The sequence below is a fragment of the Salmo trutta genome, chromosome 20 (genome assembly GCF_901001165.1).
Source record: "Salmo trutta chromosome 20, fSalTru1.1, whole genome shotgun sequence".
Taxonomy (NCBI): Eukaryota; Metazoa; Chordata; class Actinopteri; order Salmoniformes; family Salmonidae; genus Salmo; species Salmo trutta.
The window spans coordinates 28,945,436-28,969,376 of NC_042976.1; the positions used below are offsets into that span (position 1 = coordinate 28,945,436).

At 42.1% G+C, this 23,941-nt stretch overlaps 1 protein-coding gene across 1 annotated transcript; it reads left to right on the forward strand.

The window, feature by feature from the left end:
• Positions 1-636: 636 nt before the first annotated feature.
• Positions 637-22,726, forward strand: LOC115156353 (uncharacterized). Its single transcript, XM_029703833.1, has 15 exons — positions 637-734; positions 1,054-1,179; positions 1,495-1,593; positions 1,694-1,756; positions 1,859-2,017; positions 2,245-2,394; positions 2,514-2,672; positions 8,281-8,436; positions 8,541-8,665; positions 8,739-8,954; positions 9,232-9,703; positions 16,078-16,193; positions 17,772-17,840; positions 18,134-20,972; positions 21,240-22,726. The coding sequence occupies exons 1-15, from the start codon at positions 704-706 to the stop codon at positions 22,031-22,033; spliced, it is 5,574 nt and encodes a 1,857-aa protein (XP_029559693.1). The 5' UTR covers positions 637-703; the 3' UTR covers positions 22,034-22,726.
• Positions 22,727-23,941: the final 1,215 nt, after the last annotated feature.

Genomic DNA, 23,941 nt, shown 5'->3' on the forward strand with positions numbered 1-23,941 from the left:
AGTTAACGGTGAAGACCACTAGCAGTGGCTAACTGACTACTAGCTAGTAGCTAGTTAGCTGGCTAGGTTCTGATGGGGGTTGTGGTTCTAAAGTATAAAAATAGCAGATCCATACCACATTGGGTGAGGCGGGTTGCAGGAGAGTATATTCAGTCCGTAGATTGAAAGTGAGATTAAAATATATACAAAATATATACAGGGAAAAAACTAGGAAACCGATTATTTACACGGAACAAGACGGGACAAGACAAAACGTAAGTACGACTGCTACGCCATCTTGGGAAAAAATTAGCATGTGTAGGGATGTGACTTCAATCAAATCAAATGTATTTATAAAGCCCTTCTTACATCAGCTGATGTCACAAAGAGCAGTTCAGAAACCCTACCTACAACCCCAAACAGCAAGCAATGCAGGTGTAGAAGCACGGTGGCTAGGAAAAATTAGCCAAAGACTTGAATGGACTTTGACTGAAGGAGTGGGATGTTTATTTTTCAAGTGTCTATTTTTTTATTTTGTATGATGTCGTTTTTTCCCCCTTTCCTACTATCGATATTTGTTTCATAGTTTACCATCCGTACAGTAGGTGGCGGCATGCATCTCTAACGATTGTTTGCGGACCGCCATAATACCATAGAAGAAGAAGGTTATTTCGGTCGAGGAACGTCACCTGTATCTGTGAGGTGTTCCGAAGCCAGGGAAGGGATGACCGGTCAGACGGAGGCTGATATACCTGGTAAGAAAACCTGTCAAGAGTCTCTATCTCGCTTTTTTTATGCATATGGCTATTATTTAGATAGTGTAGCACCATTAATGTGTGGTGGTGACCATTCGCTAACCTGTTGCTATTTCTGGCTTGCAGCGACTTAAATAGGTAGCTGACAACCGCTTGGCATTAGGATTTACCTACTCCTGTAACGTTATCCTAGTGAAATCAGGCTCATTTTAGTACAACCAAACCTTGTAGGCTATATTAAACCTGTTATATCCCCAAACTCCAATGAAATGTCATAGTTTCTCTCCTGTCTGAAAGTAGTTTTTTTTTACCGTAACAGAAACAGGAGCAGTCTTCACCTTTGGGAAGAGCAAGTTTGCTGATAATGTGCCCAGTAAATTTTGGCTGAAGAATGACCATCCAGAGGAAATCTCATGTGGGGGGGATCACACTGCTGTCATAACAGGTACTCAATTTGTAGCCAACTCTCTCCCATGGGATTGGGTGACTTGGAGACGCTGTATAAAACCATAAATTATCTGTCTGTTGTTTATAAAATGCCTGTAAGTTATTATAAATAGTTAATAACAGTTTATTGATGCTATATTGAACCTGTAATTAGTTATTGCAATGAACAAAAGGTTTTATACTTCAAGACGTGTAGTATTTAGGCATTCAAATAAAAATAAATTTTTTGAACAAATGCATAAAAACAGTATAATTAAGAGTTTTATTAGCAGTTTGTGAAATATAAGTGTAATGCCTTTTCTCCTACCTGTAGGCCATGGCAGGTTGTTCATGTTTGGAAGTAATACCTGGGGTCAGCTAGGACTGGGGTCAGAGATCAATGTCAACATCAACAAGCCCACCGCTGTGAAAGGTCAGTCAGTCCATCATGTACTAGGATTATGTTCGACTCATATTTTGTCGAAGTTTTGCTACGTTTTGTAATGTTAAAACCTATGTTTTTTTTCCTTTAGCGTTGAAGTCTGAAAAAGTTAAGTTTGCATCATGTGGGAGAGACCACACAATAGTGTGCACATGTAAGAGAACCATGTAATTTTACTCTGCATTACTTGAGAGGATGTTATGAATGAATATCTGCTGTTATCATTACTTATGAGTCTTTCCCCCATGGTTGTCAGGGAGTGGGCGTGTTTATGGTGCTGGCAGTAACCAGGAGGGGCAGCTTGGTTTGGGACACTGTGATGACACAAACACCTTCCACCTGCTTCATCCTTTCTCTGACCATGCACCAATCAAAATGCTTGCTGCTGGCTGCAACACCTCAGCTGCCCTGACAGGTAAGGATGACGACAGATGGGTTGTTTACTGGCATCATCAGTGTAGAGCAGTCCTGTCTGTCTGTCTGTCTGTCTGTCTGTCTGTCTGTCTGTCTGTCTGTCTGTCTGTCTGTCTGTCTGTCTGTCTGTCTGTCTGTCTGTCTGTCTGTCTGTCTGTCTGTCTGTGTCTTCCTTGTCAGTCTGTGTGTGTTTCTGATCTTTCACATGCCGTCTGTGTGCTGTGTTAGAGGGCGGCAGGCTGTTCATGTGGGGTGATAACTCTGTGGGCCAGATCGGTCTGGGCACAGAGAGCTATGCCTCAGAGCCCAGAGACGTGATGGTGGGACAGCCAGTGGCCTGGGTGTCTTGTGGATACCACCACTCAGCGTTCGTCACAGGTAATACACTCACACATGCAGGGTTATTTTATATTGGGATCTTAACCTTATGCATACCACATCCTGTTGTTATATAATAACACGGCTGGGTTATTGTTGTTGGTTTGGGCTTGTTCCAGTGGATGGGGACCTCTACACGTTTGGGGAGAGTGGGAGCGGAAGGCTGGGTGTATTCCCAGACCAGCTAGCCAATCACAGAGTCCCTCAGCGGGTGGAAAGCATCCAGGACCCGGTCATCCAAGTGTCCTGTGGAGGGGAGCACACAGTGGCACTCACAAGTAAATACCTCTGTTAAATACTATTACTCTTAACCTTTTCACATGTGAGTTCCAAATATCTCTTAACGGTCGCCCCAGTGTGAGTTGTTTTATGTGCGTGATGTCAGAATTAGAGGTCGACCGATTAATCGGAATGGCCGATTAATTAGGGCCGATATCAAGTTTTCATAACAATCGGTAATCGGTATTTTTGGCCACCGATTTGCCAATTTATTTATTTTTTACTTTTTAAAATTAAAAAAAAACAAAAAACATTTCAACCTTTATTTAACTAGGCAAGTCAGTTAAAGAACACATTCTTATTTTCAATGACGGCCTAGGAACGGTGGGTTAACTGCCTTGTTCAGGGGCAGAACAACAGATTTTTACCTTGTCAGCTTGGGGATGCAACCTTACGTTAACTAGCCCAACGCTCTAACCACTTGCTTTACGTTGCCAAGGTAAGTTGCTAGCTAGCATTAAACTTATCTTATAAAAAAACAATCAATCAATCATAAACACTAGTTAACTACACATGGTTGATGATATTACTAGTTTATCTAGCCTGTCCTGCTTTGCATATAATCGATGTGGTGCGCATTCGCGAAAAAGGACTGTCTTTGCTCCGACGTGTACCTAACCATAAACATCAATGTCTTTCTTAAAATCAATACACAAGTATATATTTTTAAACCTGCATATTTAGTTAATATTGCCTGCTAACATGAATTTCTTTTAACATGGGAAAATGTGTCACTTCTCTTGCAAACAGAGTCAGGGTATATGCAGCAGTTTGGGCCGCCTGGCTTGTTGCGAACTGTGAAGACTATATCTTCCTAACAAAGACAGCAGACTTCGCCAAATGATGATGATTTAACAAAAGCGCATTTGCGGAAAAAAAGCACAATCGTTGCACGACTGTACCTAACCATAAACATCAATGCCTTTCTTAAAATCAATACACAGAAGTATATATTTTTAAACCTGCATATTTAGCTAAAAGAAATCCAGGTTAGCAGGCAATATTAACCAGGTGAAATTGTGTCAGTTCTCTTGCGTTCGTTGCACCAGAATCAGGGTATACAGAATCTGGCTCATTGCGAACTAATTTGCCAGAATTTTACAGAACTATGAAATAACATTGTAGGTTGTGCGATGTAACAGGAATATTTAGACTTATGGATGGCACCCGTTAGATAAAATACGGAACGGTTCCGTATGTCACTGAAAGAATAATGTTTTCGAGATGATAGTTTCCGGATTTGACCATATTAATGACGTAAGGTTTATTATATTATAGTTAAGTCTATGATTTGATATTTGATAGAGCAGTCTGACTGAGCGGTGGTAGGCAGCAGCAGGCTCGTAATAGTCAAAGGTATATGGTTTAGAGAGAAATAGTCGATGCGTCATAATTCCTGTAATAACTTACGGATGAACTTGAAAGGGGTTCCTTCGTTATTTTACCGTTCATGTCTTCCATAGAGAATGTCTTGATCTACTTCAAATAAGGTCTGTGTTTTGTGCTTAAACCGCCTCAGCGTTTTGATACCCGTGTAAATCTCACTAGGTAACGTTTGTCAACATATTTTCATAAATCCACTCTACAAAAAAAAGTATCTTCGCTTATATTGATCAGAGTTATATCCTATGGATATCTACACAGTTATAAAATTGGCAAGGTGGTGTAAGCCTAAACCAAACACAGACCTTATTTTAAGTTAATCTAAAAATATCCTATGGAATAAATGAAGGAACCGCTTTTCAGATTTTGCTGGATGGTGTCATGGGAATTATGACTCGCACTTTGGTAGTCAATTCTTACCATGCCCATTATTAAAATAGGATTTCCTGCATATAGAAATTACAGTTTTTGTTTTCAGCATTCATCACAGGTAACTTAAACTCTATTTTTATTATTCAAACAGTTGAGAGTACTTGTCTCCTAAGCAGACTCTTCAGTATCGTTGTCACTTCAGAGCTGTGTGTGTGTGTGTGTGTGTGTGTATATACATATATAAAAAATCGTAACAATAATCGGCCGATTAACATCTTGGCGTTCCCCTAGGATAGGGGGCGCTACAGCGATTTTTGAAAAAAATTCGTGCCCATTTTAAACGGCCTACTACTCAAACTCAGAAGCTAGGATATGCATATAATTAATACTTGTGGATAGAAAACACCCTAAAGTTTCTAAAACTGTTTGAATGGTGTCTGTGAGTATAACAGAACTCATATGGCAGTCAAAACCCCGAGACAGATCGAAACAGGAAGTGGAATTCTGAATTGCGAACTCAACTTCATCACGTTGCCTATTAATCACACCGTGAGCTATGGTTTATTGAGCACTTCCTATTGCTTCCACTAGATGTCCCCAGTCTTTACAAAGTGATTTGAGTCTCCTACTGTGAATACTGACAGAATGACACGCTGTGGAACGTGGTCACATGGAGAGGGCCATCACCATTATGACGCCGGCGCCCCTGGTTACCCTCCCCTTTCGAAACATTTTGAAACACAATGCAATCGTCCCCCTCGAATCTTATTGGAGCTCTCGTTGAAAAAGGCCCTACAGATTTATGTTATACAACGTTTGACATGTTTGAACGAACCTAAATAAGAAAAAAATGCATTTTGTTGAAAGAGTAGCCCCGCGCACGTCGGAACTTTTGGTGCAGCCTTCAGAACGCGCTAACAACAACAAGCTAATGGAACATAAAGGATGAACTTTTTCGAACTAAAATACATTTGTTGTGGACCTGGGATTCCTGGAAGTGCCTAAGGATGAAGATAATCAAAGGTAAGGGATTATTGACAATAGTATACAAGACTAGATTTGATATGGGATTGTTCCAAGATGGCTAGCCTATTGCTATTGCTAGCCTATTGTTCTGAGTATCGCATCCCCTTTTATCGCAAAGTGTGATTACCCAGTAAAGTTATTTTTAAATCTGGCATTACAGGTGCTTTCAAGAGATATTCATCTATAAATCTTAGAATGACAATATTACATTTTAAAAATGTTTTCGAATAGTAATTTAGTAAATTGTAGCGCTGTTTCATTGGATGCATTTGAGGGAAAATAGTTAGTCAACGTTACGCACCGATGTAAAATGCTGTTTTTATATATAAATATGAACTTTATCGAACAAAAGAATGCATGTATTGTGTAACATGATGTCCTAGGTGTGTCATCTGATGAAGATTGTCAAAGGTTAGTGCTGCATTTAGCTGTTTTTTGGTTATTTGTGATGCATGTGGTTGGTCGGAAAATGGCTATGTGGCTACTTTTACGATATACTCCTCTAACATAATCTAATGTTTTGCTTTTGCTGTAAAGCCTTTTTGAAATCGGACAACGTGGTTCGATTCAGGAGAGGTGTATCTATAAAACGATATAATTTGAAAAAAAAATTGAAAAAAAAAAAGTATTACATTTTGTAATGCTAATGGCGATATGATTTTTCGCTGGATGTAATCGGCATCGGCCTTTTTGGCCCTCCAATAATCGTATCGGTATCGGCGTTGAAAAATCATAATCGGTCGACCTCTAGTCAGAATGCATCACTGTTCCAAAATATGATTGTTACGCAATAGGACAGTTAACCCATGCTGCCCTCAAACCAAGGCACACTGCCTGCTAATTATCTATAGGCTATGAATTGAGGTCTGTTCCGTCTCCTCATTAATTCACATAAGAATTAGCCCATTTCACTGTTGCGGACAATTTATGTTTGAGCCGGACAAACTTCTCTCTTCGACAAGAGCCCAATCACTTCCCCAGTGTTTCCCCCAGATCAAGTAGCCATCTCTAGTCAGAACAGGCCTTGCACAAACTTTTTCCCCCTGGCAAATTTTCTGACTGGCGCCCGCATTGCCTTCATTGTTGTTTTCCTTACATATAATAACTTTGGACATGTGTGCATTCCTATCAAAGTAAGTGCCTTATTTTCTGTATATCGTGTTGTCATTTCTACTGTAACATACCGTATGTATGTATGGAGCATAATGTATTTACTGTTTTATTCATATGTTTCCAAGTAATGGTGTCAAATCATGCATTCCAATTCTTGCATAGATTGTAATGGACACATATGATGTGTGTAAAATATTTTTTGAACTGATGTAGTGATTATGATGAGCTAATGCTAAGCTATTTTCCAGCTATGTGTGGCGCCATGTTTGTTGACATCATACAATGCGTTCTGGTTGTCATGTAAAGATGTCAGACCAAAGATGCTATATAAAACAAGGTGAAGGGATAGTTCAATCGACTGGCTTATGGTGCTTTCAAGACAACTGGGAACTCTGAAAAATACGAGGTCAAATCATGATGTCAGTGATCTTCAGGTCGGAAAGAGGCCCGAGTTCCTGAGTTGGAATTCTGAGGTGGATGACTGTTCAAAAATATTTTTTCCAGTCCGAGCTCGTTTTTTCCCGAGTTCCCAGTTGTCTTGAACGCAATGAAGGCGGAAGTCAGAGATTTCCAGTTGTTTGAACATCAGATTGTAACTATGGTATCTCAGGGTTGCCAACTTAGACCTTTCCAGGGGTTTTATTTTTATTTAGCATATAACCTTCTCCTGTGTTTGCCCCCCATTTATTGATAAATCCCCCCATCGTAGTAATATTTCCTGCATGATATCCCCCCACGATACCTTCCCCCATTTCTTCCGCCCATAGACTTGAAAACTCCCCATAAATGAAATTAACCCCCCCCCCACAAACCCCCCTAAAATGGTTTCATCCCTGTTTAGCTTTCGCACTATGGTTATGCCAGGCAGTAGGTTTGTATTTGGGGTAATGATCTGTGAGGTGATAACATTTTATTTGCTTTGTGATTTGTCAAAAACGGTAAATTCATGTGCTCTGGTTATTGTATACACTGTAACAAGTACATCAAAGATTTTAAATATGCTGAAAAGTTCATATTTTTCAGGCAATGGGCGCAGTCATTTTTGACTTTGACTTTGTTTATTTGTGTCTTATAGTGAATGGCATTCTGGGATTAGGGAGTTTTCAATTGTCAAGCATAAACAAACCTGGCTGCAAGCATAAAGAATTTAGCTGCTGTTAGCTTAGCTCACAGGCATCTCTTTTCTAAACAATATTACATTTCTCCCTTGTGCTCAGCAGATATGTGGTACATTGTAAACAAGTTTAGTTGTTAGGTTGCTAACTTATGTTAATTTTTTTGTCAGCACAACCTGTTATTTAGACTGGTTTATGGAATGAGTTTGGATGTGTTCCGTGTGATGTTTGGATGATGAAGTTTGCATTTATCTTTTACAATAAAAGGTGAAATTGAGGAATTAAGTTATGAAGACCTTTATTTATCATCAGTACAAAACATTGTTTAGATGCTTTTGAGACAACAATGCTGTTTAGACACGTTTGTTGCATCATACGTTCTGTTGCTACTGTTCCAATCACATATTTGCGATGGTACGCTGCAGGGACCACTCAACAATGATCACAGATATGTGATCATACACGTCAAAGGGTTAATACTAACTAAAGATACAGTACTGTTAATGAAATAAAATAGTCTGTCTACTGTTCCTAGCCGGTAACTGTCTCATCTTCTTCTACACCTCTCTCTCACTCTCTCTCCCTCTCCATGTTCCAGAGGACAATGTGTACGCATTTGGGCGGGGACAGCATGGGCAGCTAGGCCATGGGACCTTCCTGTTCGAGGTACCTTTGCCAAAAGCACTGGACCACTTCCGGAATGGCAGAGTCAGTCACGTAACCTGTGGAGAGAACCACACTGCAGTGATCACAGGCAATCTTCCATACTATTCTACTAGTATACACTGTTGAATGGATGTTATTCAGAAATTTGAAGCCTGAGCATTTTCCATTGAGACCTCATTTCTCTCACTCTAGACAGTGGGATTCTGTACACCTTTGGGGACGGTCGCCAGGGTAAACTAGGACTGGGGGAAGAGAACTTCACCAACCAGTTCAGACCAACACTGTGCCCACGGTTCCTCAAATACAGTGTCCAGTCAGTAAGTCAAGTAGTGTCTGTGTGTGTCTGTGTCTATGTTTGTGCACCTGCTAATACTGTGTATGTGTGTTCAGGTGGCATGTGGTGGCTCTCACATGCTGGTGCTGGCTATGCCCAGACTCCCAGAGGTTGAGGAAGTGGTGATAGAGGAGGATGATGTTACAGAGAGCATTCTGGAGTCTCTGGAGACCTACACCGAGCTGCTCCTGATGGACCCCTCCTTCCTGATGCCCAACCCACAGACCACACCTCTCTGGACCTTGTCTGCTAGGGCCCGCCGCAGGGAGAGGGTGAGTACTGCCAAAATATCTGACAGTTCCAGAAAGGAGATCCGAAGTGTTGATTATAAAGGGTGACAGAGTTGTGGTGTTTGGTTGCCTTCACTAGCGACCAGTGTTGCATCACATTGCTGTACGTCAGTAATGGTCATGTGTAGTAGCCGACATTATGTGAACCAGTCTAAGTAACTACTCTTTAATACTATTATTATGGTCTGAGTGAGCAATTTAGCCCTTATGCAGCCATTATTTAGTAGATGTATCTACTTTTCTGTGTTGTGTGTTTCAGGAGAGTTCTCCAGAGCAGTTTGGCCAGATGTTCCGTAACCTTCCGCCTCTGATATCCGGCTTCCTCAACGCCTCCCTGCCCCTGTCCAGAAATATCCGCATCTCCAGAACACCATCTGAAGACCCCTGCACCTCCTCACTGTCCTCCAATCCCTCCTCAAACGACCCCCCCAGTCCCTCTCTGTCCCTTAAATCCAGATCCAAAACCCCATTAACACCGTCACCCAAGTTCATATTCCCAGACCCTCCTTGCCCTTCACTCTCCTCCAAGTTCTCCCCTAAGAAGAGGCCCAGCCCATCAAAATCACCCAAATATGCATCTAAAGAACGCCTCACCCCCTCACAGTCCTTTAAATCCACACATAAACTCTTCCCCACCCCCTCAATGTCCCCTAAACCCTCCTCTGTAAAGCCCACAGATGACAACCAATCCCCCAAAACGCTGTCTGAGGGTCCCACCTCACCACAGACAGGTAGCTGAATCCTACAATGCTATCTTTCCTTTTCACCACAGTACAGTGCCTTCGGAAAGTATTCAGACCCCTTGAATACTTTTGTCTTAGATTTTATTTTATTTTTATCCATTCTAGAATAAGACTTTAACGTAATAAAATGTGGAAAAAGTCAAGTGGTCTGAATAAGGCACTGTATATAGGCATAACTGCAGCCCATATTCTATGACCTATCCAGACCTGGGTTCAAATACATGGATTTAAGTATCTGGTATTTAAAATACTTTTTCTGTGTATTTGTGTATTTTCAAATACACAGCCAAAAACAATCACTCATAAAATTTTAATTAATCGCCGTCTCAAATAGCCACCTGTCCCTTTTAATGGCCAGGCAACTGCACACATTTCAGCAAATAACGCCTAATTCAAATAAATACAGGGCCTATGTGAGTTTTTTACGAGGTAACCATAAATTACCATGACATTTACAAGGTTTAATATTTGAATTTGGTAAATAAAATAATTCAGTGATGACTTGAAAACATTATGGCAATCATCCTTTTTTTATCGGCAGTAAGAAACTGCTACTGGCTACTAACAGCTGAGAGCTGCTAACTAACTGGCAGGCACAAAAACCATCAACAATCTAGGGAGTACAGACCCCCAGAAATTGGCCGATCACATTCTAGTGGAGAAAGTAAAAACTGCCAAAAATGCACAGTCAAGAGGAGAATAATTATTCTGTCAATGAAAAGTTTTTATTTTTCGAATAGAGGCATACTAAGAGAAAACGTGACACAACGTGTAAATGATAATACATTAGTGCAGGAAATGAAGACATTTATTAAAATGCTGGAAGTGAATGCTGGAATTCAAAAATGAACAATGCAAATGAGCAAAAGCTGTGTTAATTATGGAAGTAGACGCCTGGCTCAAACAGAAGCCTTTCTCTAATAAACACCTGTTGTGTTCAGTGATTTAAGCAAATCAATGTCTGGGCTATTAATTTAAGTTTTACAGACTTATATTTCAGTATTTGAATGGTTATTTGTAAAAAGTCTGCCAAATTGTATTTGACAGTATGTTCAAATACTTATTTCAAATAATATTTTCAAATACCTGGGTTAAATGCATTGGAGTGTATTTGAGTCAGTGTATTTTAGTTTTTCAAATACTTTCCAAGTGTATTTCCAAATGCATTATAATAGTTTTTAAATAAAATACAGTACCAGTCAAAAGTTTGTGCTCAACAGTGCATCCCACTTGTAAAGCCATCCGAAAGTGTGCATCCCACTTGTAAAGCCATCTTTAAGACTAAACTTTATTGGCTAGCCTATCCTTCCTCCTGGACTTGAATTGTTGCTTTTATATATTTGATTGTTGCTTTTATTTATATATATATATATATATATATATATATATATATATATATATATATATATATATACACACACACACACTACCATTTAAAACTTTGGAGTCACTTAGAAATGTCCTTGTTTTCCATGAAATATAGTCAAGACGTTGACACGGTTATAAATAATGATTTTTAATTGAAATAATAATTGTGTCCTTTGATTTCGTCAAATAATCCTCCATTTGCAGAAATTACAGCCTTTGGCATTCTAGTTGTCACTTTTTTTAGGTAATCTGAAGAGATTTCACCCCATGCTTCCCGAAGCACCTCCCACAAGTTGGATTGGCTTGATGGGCACTTCTTACGCACCATACAGTCAAGCTGCTCCCACAACAGCTCAATAGGGTTGAGATCTGGTGACTGTGCTGGCCACTCCATTATAGACAGAATACCAGCTGACTGCTTCTTTCCTTAATAGTTATTGCATAGTTTGGAGCTGTGCTTTGGGTCATTGTCCTGTTGTAGGAGGAAATTGGCTCCAATTAAGCTCCGTCCACAGGGTATGGCTTGGTGTTGCAAAATGTAGTGATAGTCTTCCTTCAAGATCCCTTTTACCCTGTACAAATCTCCCACTTTACTGCCACCAAAGTACCCCAGACCATCACATTGCCTCCATCATACTTGACAGATGGCATCAAGCACTCCTCCAGCATATTTACATTTTTTCTGCGTCTCACAAATGTTTTTCTTTGTGATCTGACACCTCAAACTTAGATTTGTCTGTCCATGACACTTTTTTCAAATCTTTTTCTGTCCAGTATCTGTTATTTATGCCCATCTAAATATTTTCTTTAAATTGGCCAGTCTGAGATAGGGCTTTTTCTTTGCAAATCGGCCTAGAAGGCCAGCATCCCGGAGTAGCCTCTTCACTGTTGACGTTGAGACTGGGGTATTGCGGGTACTATTTAATGAAGCTGCCAGTTAAGGACTTGTGAGGTGTCTGTTTCTCAAACTAGACACTCTAATGTACTTGTCCTCTTGCTCAGTTGTGCACCGGGGCCTCCTACTCCTCTTTCTATTCTGGTTAGAGACAGTTTGAGCTGTTCTGTGAAGGGAGTAGCACACAGCATTGTACGTTGTTTCTTGGCAATTTCTCGCATGGAATAGCCTTCATTTCTCAGAACAAGAATAGACTGACGAGTTTCAGAAGAAAGTCTTTGTTTCTGGCCATTTTGAGCCTGTAATCAAACCCACAAATGCTGATGCTCCAGATACGCAACTTGATACGCAACAGATATGCAAAAAACAAGGACATTTCTTAGTGACCCCAAACTTTTTAACGGTAGTGTGTATATATATGTGTGTGTGTGTGTGTGTGTGTGTGTGTGTGTGTGTGTGTGTGTGTGTGTGTGTGTGTGTGTGTGTGTGTGTGTGTGTGTGTGTGAACTTCCGACTTCAACTGTATATATACACACACAGTTGAAGTCGGAAGTTTACGTACACTTAGGTTAGAGTCATTAAAACAAGTTTTTCAACCACTCCACAAATTTCTTGTTAACAAACTATAGTTTTGGCAAGTCGGTTAGGACATCTACTTTGTGCATGACACAAGTACTTTTTCCAACAATTGTTTACAGACAGATTATTTCACTTATAATTCACTGTATCACAATTCCAGTGGGTCAGAAGTTTACATACACTAAGTTGACTGTGCCTTTAAACAGCATGACAAAATTATGTCATGGCTTTAGAAACTTCTGATGGGCTAATTGACATAATTTGAGTCAATTGGAGGTGTACCTGTGGATGTATTTCAAGGCCTACCTTCAAACTCAGTGGCCTCTTTGCTCGACATCATGGGAAAATCAAAAGAAATCAGCCAAGACCTCAGAAAAAAATTGTAGTCCTCCACAAGGCTGGTTCATTCCAATCGCGTGAAGGTACCACGTTCATCTGTACAAACAATAGTACACAAGTATAAACACCATGGGGCCACGCAGTCATCATACCGCTCAGGAAGGAGATGCATTCTGTCTCCTAGAGATGAACGTACTTTGGTGCGAAAAGTGCAAATCAGTCCCAGAACAACAGCAAAGGACCTTGTGAAGCTGCTGGAGGAAACAGGTACAGAGGTGTCTATATCCACAGTAAAATGAGTCCTATATCGACATAACCTGAACGGCCGCTCAGCAAGGAAAAAGCCAGACTACAGTTTGCAACTGCACATGGGGACGTAGATCGTAAGCCGAAGAACATCCCAACCGTGAAGCATGGGGGTGGCAGCATCATGTTGTGGGGGTGCTTTGCTGCAGGAGGGACTGATGCACTTCACAAAATAGATGGCTTTATAAGGAAGGAAAATTATGTGGATATATTGAAGCAACATCTCAAGACATCAGTCAGGAAGTTAACGCTTGGTCGTAAATGGGTCCTCCAAATGGACAATGACCCCAAGCATACTTCCAAATTTGTGGCGAAATGTCTTAAGGACAACAAAGTCAAGGTATTGGAGTGGCCATCACAAAGCCCTAACCTCAATCCTATAGAAAATGTGTGGGCAGAACTGAAAAAGTGTTTGCGATCAAGGAGGCCTACAAACCTGACTCAGTTACACCAGCTCTGTCAGGAGGAATGGGCCAAGATTCACGCAACTTATTGTGGGAAGCATGTAAACTTCTGACCCAAATGGGAATGTGATGAAAGAAATAAAAGCTGAAATAAATAATTCTCTACTATTATTCTGACATTTCACATTCTTAAAATAAAGTGGTGATCCTAACTGACCTAAGACAGGGAATTTTTACTAGGATTAAATGTCAGGAATTGTGAAAAACTGAGTTTAACTGTATTTGGCTAAGGTTTATGTAAACTTCCAACTTCAACTGTGTATATATATATATATATATATATATATATATATATAAAGAAAAACCCTTGAATGAGTAGGTGTGCCTAAACTTTTGACTGGTACTGTATATATAAGTTTGGACACACCTACTTTTGACTGGTACTGTGTGTATATATATTATATATATATATATATATATATATATATATATATATATATATACAATACCAGTCAAAAGTTTGGACACACGTACTCATTCAAGGGGTTTTCTTTATTTTTACTATTTTGTACATTGTAGAATAATAGTGAAGACATCAAAACTGTGAAATAACACACATGGAATCATGTCGTAACCATAAAAGTGTTAAACAATTCAAAATATGTTTTACATTTTAGATTCTTAAAAGAAGCCACCCTTTGCCTTGATGACAGCTTTGCACACTCTTGGCATTCACTCAACCAGCTTCATGAGGAATGCTTTTCCAACTGTCTTGAAGGAGTTGCCATATTACCTGAGCACTTGTTGGCTGCTTTTCCTTCAGTCTGCGGTCCAACTCATCCCAAACCATCTCAATTGGGTTGAGGTCAGGTGATTGTGGAGGCCAGGTCATCTGATGCAGCACTCCATTACTCTCCTTGGTCAAATGGCCCTAACCCAGCCTGGAGGTATATTTTTGAGTCATTGTCCTGATAGTCCCACTAAGCACAAACCAGATGGGATGGCAGATTGCTGTGGTAGCCATGCTGGTTAAGTGTGCCTTGAATTCTAAATAAATCACAGACAGCGTCACCAGCAAAGCATTCCCACAACATCACACCTCCTCCATGCTTCACGGTGGGAACCACACATGCAGAGATCCTAGCTTTCACCTACTCTGTGTCTCACAAAGACACGGTGGTGGGAACCAAAACTCTCAAATTTGGACTCATCACATCAAAGGACAGATTTCCACCTGTCTAATGTCCATTGCTCGTGTTTCTTGGCCCAAGCAAGTCTCTTCTTATTATTGGTGTCCTTTAGTAGTGGATTCTTTGCAGCAATTTTACCACGAGGGCCTGATTCATGCAGTCTCTGAACAGTTTATGTTTAGAGTTTGTGTCTGTTACTTGAACTTTGTGAAGCATTTATTTGGGCTGCAATCTGAGATGCAGTTAACTCTAATGAACTTATCCTCTGTAGCAGAGGTAACTCTGGGTCTTCCTTTCCTGTGGCGGTCCTCATGAGAGACAGTTTCATCATAGTCTTGATGTTTTTTGTGACTGCACTTGAAGAAACTTTCAAAGTTCTTGACATTTTCTGGATAGACTGACCGTCATGTCTTCAGATCGGTGTCCTTAAACCGGAATGGTTGTTGTTAACATGCGCCAATGTGACTAGAATGATGTTGTAAAAATCAGCCAACTTTCCAGGACATACAGTAGACATGTCTTATATGGGCAGAAAGCTTAAATTCTTGTTAATTTAACTGCGCTGTCCAATTTACAGTAGCTATTACAGTGAAAAACGACCATGCTATTGTTTGAGGAGAGTACACAACAACAAAACGCTTTTATCACGGCAACTGGTTTGATATATTCACCTCTGAAGGTAAATAATGTACTTACATTCAGTAATCTTGCTCTGATTTGTCATCCTGTCTTAAAGTAATGATGGACTGTCGTTTCTCTTTGCGTATTTGAGCTGTTCTTGCCATAATATGGACTATATTCTGTATACTACCCCTACTTTGTCACAACACCACTGATTGGATCAAACACATTGAGAAGGAAAGAAATTCCACAAATTAACTTTTAACAAGGCACATTTGTTAATTGAAATTCATTCCAGGTGACTACCTCATGAAGCTGGTTTAGAGAATGCCAAGAGTGTGCAAAGCTGTCATCAAGGCAAAGGGTGGCTACTTTGAATAATCTAAAATATAATTTGATTTGTTTAACACTTTTTTGTTACTACATGATTCCATATGTGTTATTTGATAGTTTTGATGTCTTCACTATTATTCAACATTGTAGAACATAGTAAAAAATAAAGAAAAACCATTGAGTAGGTGTGTCTAAACTTTTGACTGGTACTGTATATCTGAATACTTACTTTGAATGTATGTGAAAGTAATTGAGATATTTGAAATATTTGAACCCAAGTCTGGACCTATCCCAGTGCAGCCATGTTTTCAGTATCTGTGTTTACAGAGAGGATCGAGGACACTGTGACAGAAGCAACTGACAGCCGGATGCTCATTGAGAATTTGGAGAAGAACATGGATGTCATGGATGAAGAGGACAATAAAGACATGTTGCCAGACCTGGTGAGTACAGTGGTTTTATTATAGAATATTACCATTTGTAGCATGTGTTATGTGTAGGTAGGTAGGTATGCTGTCTTGCTTTCTTCTGAGGTACAGTATGGGGGCTCCATGTCTTTGGCCTGGGATCATAATGGTCTCTGTTCCCCTCTACGTTTGTCTAGGTTTTCTGTTCTCCTTTACTTTGGTCTGGGGCCTGTGTGCTCCAAGGCAGGAAACAGTGTTTGCAGGCAGTCTTTGAGTATTCCAGGAAAATGTGCATAGCTCAGCGCACTCTGGTGTGTGTGTGTGTGTGTGTGTGTGTGTGTGTGTGTGTGTGTGTGTGTGTGTGTGTGTGTGTGTGTGTGTGTGTGTGTGTGTGTGTGTGTGTGTGTGTGTGTGTGTGTGAGAGAGAGAGATAGGGGGGCATTTTCCATTTGGTGGAACACAGGGGGGAAACCCAAAACCATTCATTTTAATTGTACTTGGTTTGGGATCTCTCCATCTGTTTCTGTATCTGTCTCATGCTCATTTGCTTTTCCAAGAAAACATGTCATAAATCTCCTCAAGGCAGCTTCAGTGCTACAGATGGCTCCTGCCAATAAACAAATGTGTTTGAGCTTAACCCCTGTCCCTGCCACCAACATACACACACAGAACAAGTATACACACACACACACACACACACACACACACACACATACACATACAGCACCTCCTTGTGTGTAGCTAATCCATAGTGTTGACGTGGCTGGGATGACGACACACTTCACGTCCATGTTTCCATGACTCCTGCTGAGGGAGACTGTGAGGGAGTCTCCTGTGTTCAGATGAGAAGCGTATTTAGCTACACACAGCCAAACACTGCCACAGAAGATGGATGCTTTTAGTGATACAAGCACAATGTTTTTACCAACAATATCTTCATCACAGTCTTCATCAGACCATGCTTGTTGCAGCACACAATGACATCCAGCACTGTGAACAACAGACGTGGAGGAGAGAGAGCAGCTAGAGAAACACATGATATTGGGAAGACCAGGCTTTTCTTTTTGTTGTGCTTCCTCTCCCATGCATCTGAGGTCATACTTTACACAGAGCCGTTACAGTGTCTTGTGTGATATGAGCCTGTGTGTATACTGTACAGGTTTTATCTAGTCCATAGAGAGCCTCTGAGTTGTAGTATATGAGAATGTATGAGATAGATGAGTTTGGCACACGTTGATGAAGGTGCATATGTTAATGAATTGTATGGAAAATCTTATAATAAAGGTTGCCTTGGCAATGAGCACCCTCTCATTATCTCAGATTATCATTTATTTCCAGCAGAGATGGGAAAAAATAGAGGGATTGAATCGCCATGCATCTTAGTTCTTCCTACCGGCCTCTAGTTATGCGGTTTGTAGGCTCATGCTTGCCTGCAGGAAAGCTGATTACACACACTTTGTTTACATTCCTGATGGAAAGAAGATTATAGCTTTTGTGTTGTAACCCTTTATAGTGGTTTCATTGTAAGAACTTCTATGTAGGTATTGCCGTATCTATATAGTTCAATGAGATGTTGAGTTTGGTTGTGAGACTTGTGTCCCGTTCTCTTTGAAGCAGGCATTACCATCAGGAGGAGATTATGGCGATGAGACTGGGACTACATCTGCAGAACAGAAGGATAAGGTATGTTATTGTATTTACTGGAAGGGAGAGGAAATAAGGACTGACATCTACAAGTTTATTACACTGTACATTTAGCTACTTTATTCTGCTTTACACTTTACCGTCTCCTCTTTATGTTTCAAATCCTTCTCTCTTTTTCTCTACTCTTTGAATATTCTCTCTTTTTTCAAAACCTTATCCTGTTTTCATCTAATTCTTCCTTTGCTCTCTTACTTTTATTTCTCTTTACAACTTTCTCTGTCTTCCGCTGTCTTTCTCTTTCTGTCCCCTTCACTCTTTCTCTATCTCTCCAGGGACATAAAAAGGGTCGGGCTCTGAGGAGAGCTGTTAAGGAGGCAGAAATGGAGGTTGAACAAGCCTCGGCCAACAGGAAGCCGCAGCTACTTTTCCATAAGGCCCTTCCCACCGAGCTTCTGAGAGGCTCCAGCTTGAGTTCGTTAAAGGCAGAGGGCACACCCCCAAAGAGCCCAAAATGCCTAATGAATCCTCAGACCCCAGCCAGCGGCAAGGAAAACATTGCTTTGACAGCAGAAAAGGCTGGCATCAAAGTGAACACCAGTAAACTGACGGGTAATAATCTACAAAGCACAGGTAAAGCAGGGTCTAAGCCAATTTCACCTGCAATGAAACAAAGCAAGTTATCCGTATCGAAACCTAGCACTCCTAAACAGAGCCAGATCCAGATATCCGTGTCTAAACCCAGTACTCCAAAGCATGGTCAAAACAAACTGTCTGAATATAAATCCAGCACTCCAAAACATGGTCAAAGCAAGCTGTCTGAGGTGAATAAAGGTACAGAGATGAAAGGTAAAGGCCCTGTAAAAGTTCAAGGTAAGGAGGTTGAGGCATCCAAAGACAAGAAATCTAAGATTGCAGAGGAAGATACTAAAACTATTGAAGTTCAAAATAAACCACTTCAAGAGATCATGTCCCCTCCAGTCAAAGTTAATGGTAAACCTGTGGAGAAGGAAACAACTCCAATTAAGGCTATTGCTGAAACCACTCCTTTGAAAGTAAAGAGCATTCCCAAGAAGATTGTAGATGATAACAAACCATCTGAAGGTAAAGGCACTCCAATAAAGGGAAAAAAGAAGGCAAAAGAGGTGAATGAAGAGAAGATGGAAGAGTCTATTACTTTCAACGAGTCAGGGACAACAGTGGGGAACAAAATGGCAGTTAAAGATAAAGGCAAAGTCAAAGAAAGTGCACCCACCAAAACAAAAAATGTGCCCAAACCTAAAGATGTTGACGCGAAACTAACTGAGTTAGAGGGAGCCCCAGTGAAACTGAAAAGCAAGCCGACAGAGGTTTCCAGCCAAGCAGTCTTAGTAGAACCTACCTCAAAGGCCAAATCACCAGTCACATCACTCTCATTATCAGATGCACTACCTCAAAATGCTGGAGATAAGAAGTCAACAAAGTCACTGGTTGTCTGTCAGGTCAGGGATAGAGTGGAGGTCCCAGGGGAAGATGCCTTTGATGAATCCCAGGAGGGGAAGCCTAGCTGGGGAGGATTTCTCAGCGATGCAGCCTCTCTCCTTCCAGATGTGGGGATGGCGGGGGCAGCCATGGGGGTCCTGAGTGAGGCGGTGACGAGCGTGAGGGGGATTCAGTCGGAGAGTGACACAGACACTTCTATCCCTCCTCGGCGGTTCAGCCGGGTAGAGAGGTTCACCAAACAGAGCGCCATCACCCAGCCTTCCTCCACATCACCCTCTTCTTCAACATCAGATCCAAGCACAGCTGAGCAAAGCAAGAGGACCGACGCCCGCATCAGCACCCTCGGGAATTCTGATCAAGAAGTGGGGAGCAGGAGTTTTGAGAAGGACCCAGAAACCACAGAGGCTGCTAGCGAGAGGTCAGGAGGTCAGGCCAAGGTCGATTATGATGAGATCTCTAGTAGTCAAAGTTCGGGAGCTGAGGATGATGAAGATAAAGAGTCCACAAAGAGACATGGAGATGGGACAGAAATGGAGAGCACCCAACAAGGAGAAGAGGATGACAGAAGTGTTAAGGGTCTGGAAGATAACAGTGAAGACAGTGATACTGTGGCCAGCGGAGAGGGAGAGGAGGGTAGAGAAGAAAAGAGTGAAGAGAGCGAGGGCGTGGAGGCAGAAGAAAAGAGTGAAGAGAGCGAGGGCGCGGAGGCAGAAGAAAAGAGTGAAGAGAGCGTGGGCGCGGAGGCAGAAGAAAAGAGTGAAGAGAGCGAGGGCGCGGAGGCAGAAGAAAAGAGTGAAGAGAGCGTGGGCGCGGAGGCAGAAGAAAAGAGTGAAGAGAGCGAGGGCGCGGAGGCAGAAGAAAAGAGCGAAGAGAGCGAGGGCGCGGAGGCAGAAGAAAAGAGTGAAGAGAGCGAGGGCGCGGAGGCAGAAGAAAAGAGTGAAGAGAGCGAGGGCGCGGAGGCAGAAGAAAAGAGTGAAGAGAGCGTGGGCGCGGAGGCAGAAGAAAAGAGTGAAGAGAGCGTGGGCGCGGAGGCAGAAGAAAAGAGTGATAGTGTGGGGACAGGAGAGGGGGAGGAGGAAGACGAGAGGTGTGAGAGTGAGGGGACAGGAGAGTGGGAACAGGGAGAGGAGAAGCGTGATAGTGATGCGACAATAAAGGGGGAGGAGGAAGAAGAGAAAAGTGATGAGGGTGCAGTACAGGGGGAGGAGAAAGAAGAGAAGAGTGATAGTGAGGGGACAAGTGATGGGGAGGAGAGCAAAGAGAGTGATTCTGAGGCAAGCCTAGAGGAGGAGGGAGAGGAGACGAGTGCACAGAGTGAGGGGGAAGGAGAAGAGGGCGAAAGTGGTTCTGGGACAAGTGGAGAGGAGGAGAATAGTGAAGAAGAGTCCAGTGATGAAGAGAGTGGGGATGAAAAAATAGAGGAAGAGGAGGAGAGCAATTCGAGTGAGCATGAAAAGGAGGAGAGTGGTGATGAATCAGGAAATGAGGCTGAGAGCAAGAGTGAGGGATCAGCAGAAGAGAACGAAGATAAACAAGCAGAAAAAGCAGAAAGTAAAGAAAGTAAAGCTACTGAGTCAGCAGAGGAAGAAGGAGAGAACCAAGAAGAGGAAGAGAGTGGAGCAGAGGAGGAAGGAGAGAACCAAGAAGATGAAGAGAGTGGAGCAGAGGAGGAAGGAGAGAACCAAGAAGAGGAAGAGAGTGGAGCAGAGGATGAAGGAGAGAACCAAGAAGAGGAAGAGAGTGGAGCAGAGGAGGAAGGAGAGAACCAAGAAGACGAAGAGAGTGGAGCAGAGGATGAAGGAGAGAACCAAGAAGAGGAAGAGAGTGGAGCAGAGGAGGAAGGAGAGAACCAAGAAGATGAAGAGAGTGGAGCAGAGGAGGAAGGAGAGAACCAAGAAGAGGAAGAGAGTGGAGCAGAGGAGGAAGGAGAGAACCAAGAAGAGGAAGAGAGTGGAGCAGAGGAGGAAGGAGAGAACCAAGAAGACGAAGAGAGTGGAGCAGAGGAGGAAGGAGAGAACCAAGAAGAGGAAGAGAGTGGAGCAGAGGATGAAGGCGAGGGAGAGGATAAGGAAGGTAGTGAAAGTAAAGAAAATGAGGAGGAGGGGGAGGAGGAGGCAGGTGTAAGTGAGGAGGAGGGGGAGGAAGAAGAGGATGAGGGAAAGGATGAAGAAAGTGGAGAAGATGAGGATGATGCAGGAGAGGGGGAAGCAGTTGAGGGTGAGGAAGAAGAGGATGAAAAGGAAGATGAAGAGGATGAGAACAACGAAGTTGAAGAGGGTGAGGAGGGACGAGAAGATGATGAGAAACAAGCCAGGGGAGAGGAAGCGGTTGAAGGTGGAAAAGGTAAGGAGGAAGAAGAAGAAGAAGAAGGGGGAGACAAAGAAGCAGAGGGAGAAAAGGAAGGAGAGGAAGGGGAAGAGGGAGAGGAGGAAGAAGAGGAAATTAAGGACAGAGAAGATCAGGGAGAAGGAAAGGATGAGGATATGAAAGAAAGAGAAGAGAATAATGAGGAGAAAGGAGAGGATGAAAGTGAAAAGAAGGGGGATGGTGAACAACAGGAAGATGAGAAAGAGGAAAGAGGAGTGAGTGAAGAGAGAGATGAGGAAGCAAATAAACAAAAAGAGGAAAGGGAGTGGCAAGAGGAGGAAGACGAGAAGGAAGAAGAGGAAGTGAGGGGAAACAACTGGGAGAGGGAGGAGAAGGGGGGGGTAAAAAAGAAGGGAAAGAAAATAAGACAAGTGATGGGGAGGTAGAACAAGAGGAGGAAGAAGAGGGCGCATGTGAACAGAAAGAGGAGATGGATGAGGAGGAAGCGGGAGAGGAGGAAGGAGAAGAAGTGGAAGAGGAGGAAGAAGAGGAAGAGGAGGAAGAAAGGGAGGAGAAAGATAGTAAAGGAGAGGAAGAGGAGGGGGAGGAAGAAGAAGAGGAAGAAGAAGAAGAGAGAAAATCACAGAAAGGGATAAAGAAAGGGTCACTGAGCGTACCACCTAAAGCAGCTCCCCCCAGCAGGAAAGGGAAGGAAGAGCCCCCAATGGAGAAACCCAAACCACCGGCCCGCACCAAGCAGAGGACCACAGGGGGAAAACAGGCCAATGGAACCCAAGAATCCCAACAGTTCTGGAACAATGTCTTACCCCAGTACCTGGAGCTGAAGTGAAATATACTGGACATCAATGGTACCCAATTTTATTTGGGTCAGAACCCATAACCTGACTGTTAATAACGGCTGGAATGGGTCTGGACCTGAGAAAACTAAGCCAGGTGCTCAATATACAGCACGACCCTACGTAAACTCCTTGAATTTAATCAATATCTGCATACAATTTACACAATATGCCCACTATACTGTAAGGTACTGAACTGAGTGTACTCATGCACTATACTGTACTGAATTGTAATATACAGATATTTGTATTAAATAAAGAGAAATTGAGAACTTCCCAGGACTGTCAGGAGCAAAGACTGTTTTTCTAGTAGATATAGTAGACATAGTAAAAGATGATTGTTCTGTCTCTATACCTAGGTGATAGGGTGTCATTAACCTCTAGAGTTCAGTATACTGTAATTATAGATGAATGTACTATGACTATCTGGAAGGGCACTTGGAGCCAGCAGAAGACATGGGATCCACTTCTGGAATCTAAAACATCCATTTCTGCAGTACATGTAGGAGAAACAAACACGTGCACAGTCACGCGCACACACATGCAGTTTTTTGTGTTCGAGCCTAGTTCAGTCTGGTTTGGTGTTATTGTTATTATAGATCCTGAGAGGCTACTGCACAGAAGCTCTGTTTGACTCACACTACCCTCTCCTGTTTCCTGTGAAGACAAGGAGCACTTTAACACCTTCATGTGGAGACTCGCCCCTAAAGAGACCAGACTCTCCACCACCACCACACACACACACACACACACACACACACACACACACGCTCATGCGCTCTCAAACTTTGAGTTTGAGAGCGCATGAGCGTGTCCGTGTGTGTGTGTGTGTGTGTGTGTGTGTGGTGGTGGTGGAGAGTCTTTCATCAGCTGTATACTTTCTCTCACCACATGTGCGCGTGTCTGTGTGAGATCTCTCCGTGTTTGTGTGGACGTGTTTAATTATACTTGTGGGGACCAGAAGAATAGTAAACTAGTAAACAAACAAAATTTGACTAACTGGGGACATTTTCTTAGTCCCCACGAGGTCAAATGCTATTTCTAGGGGGTTTAGGGTTAAGGTTAGAATTAGTGTTAGGATTAGAATTAGGGTTAGGATCTAGGGTTAGTTTGGGGTTTAGGAGCTAGGGTTAGGGTAAGAGTATAGGTTAGGTTTAGGTTAGGGGTTAGGGAAAATAGGATTTTGAATGGGACTGAATTGTGTGTGTGTGTGTGTGTGTGTGTGTGTGTGTGTGTGTGTGTGTGTGTGTGTGTGTGTGTGTGTGTGTGTGTGTGTGTCCAGCAATGATGTATCACTTTGGTTTTGAGATGCCTTTATTTGGTTGTGCCTTTAGATTTTTTCTTGGGGAATGTATTTCCCCAGCAGCTTTGGCAAGTGGCAACTAGACCTAAATGCGTAAGCTATTGTATGAAAACAAAGTCACTTTGTTGCAGGTTAAAATGTCTACTATCATTTGTTAGAGTTGTTTGCAGTGTTTAGTTCAGTGTTGCTGCATT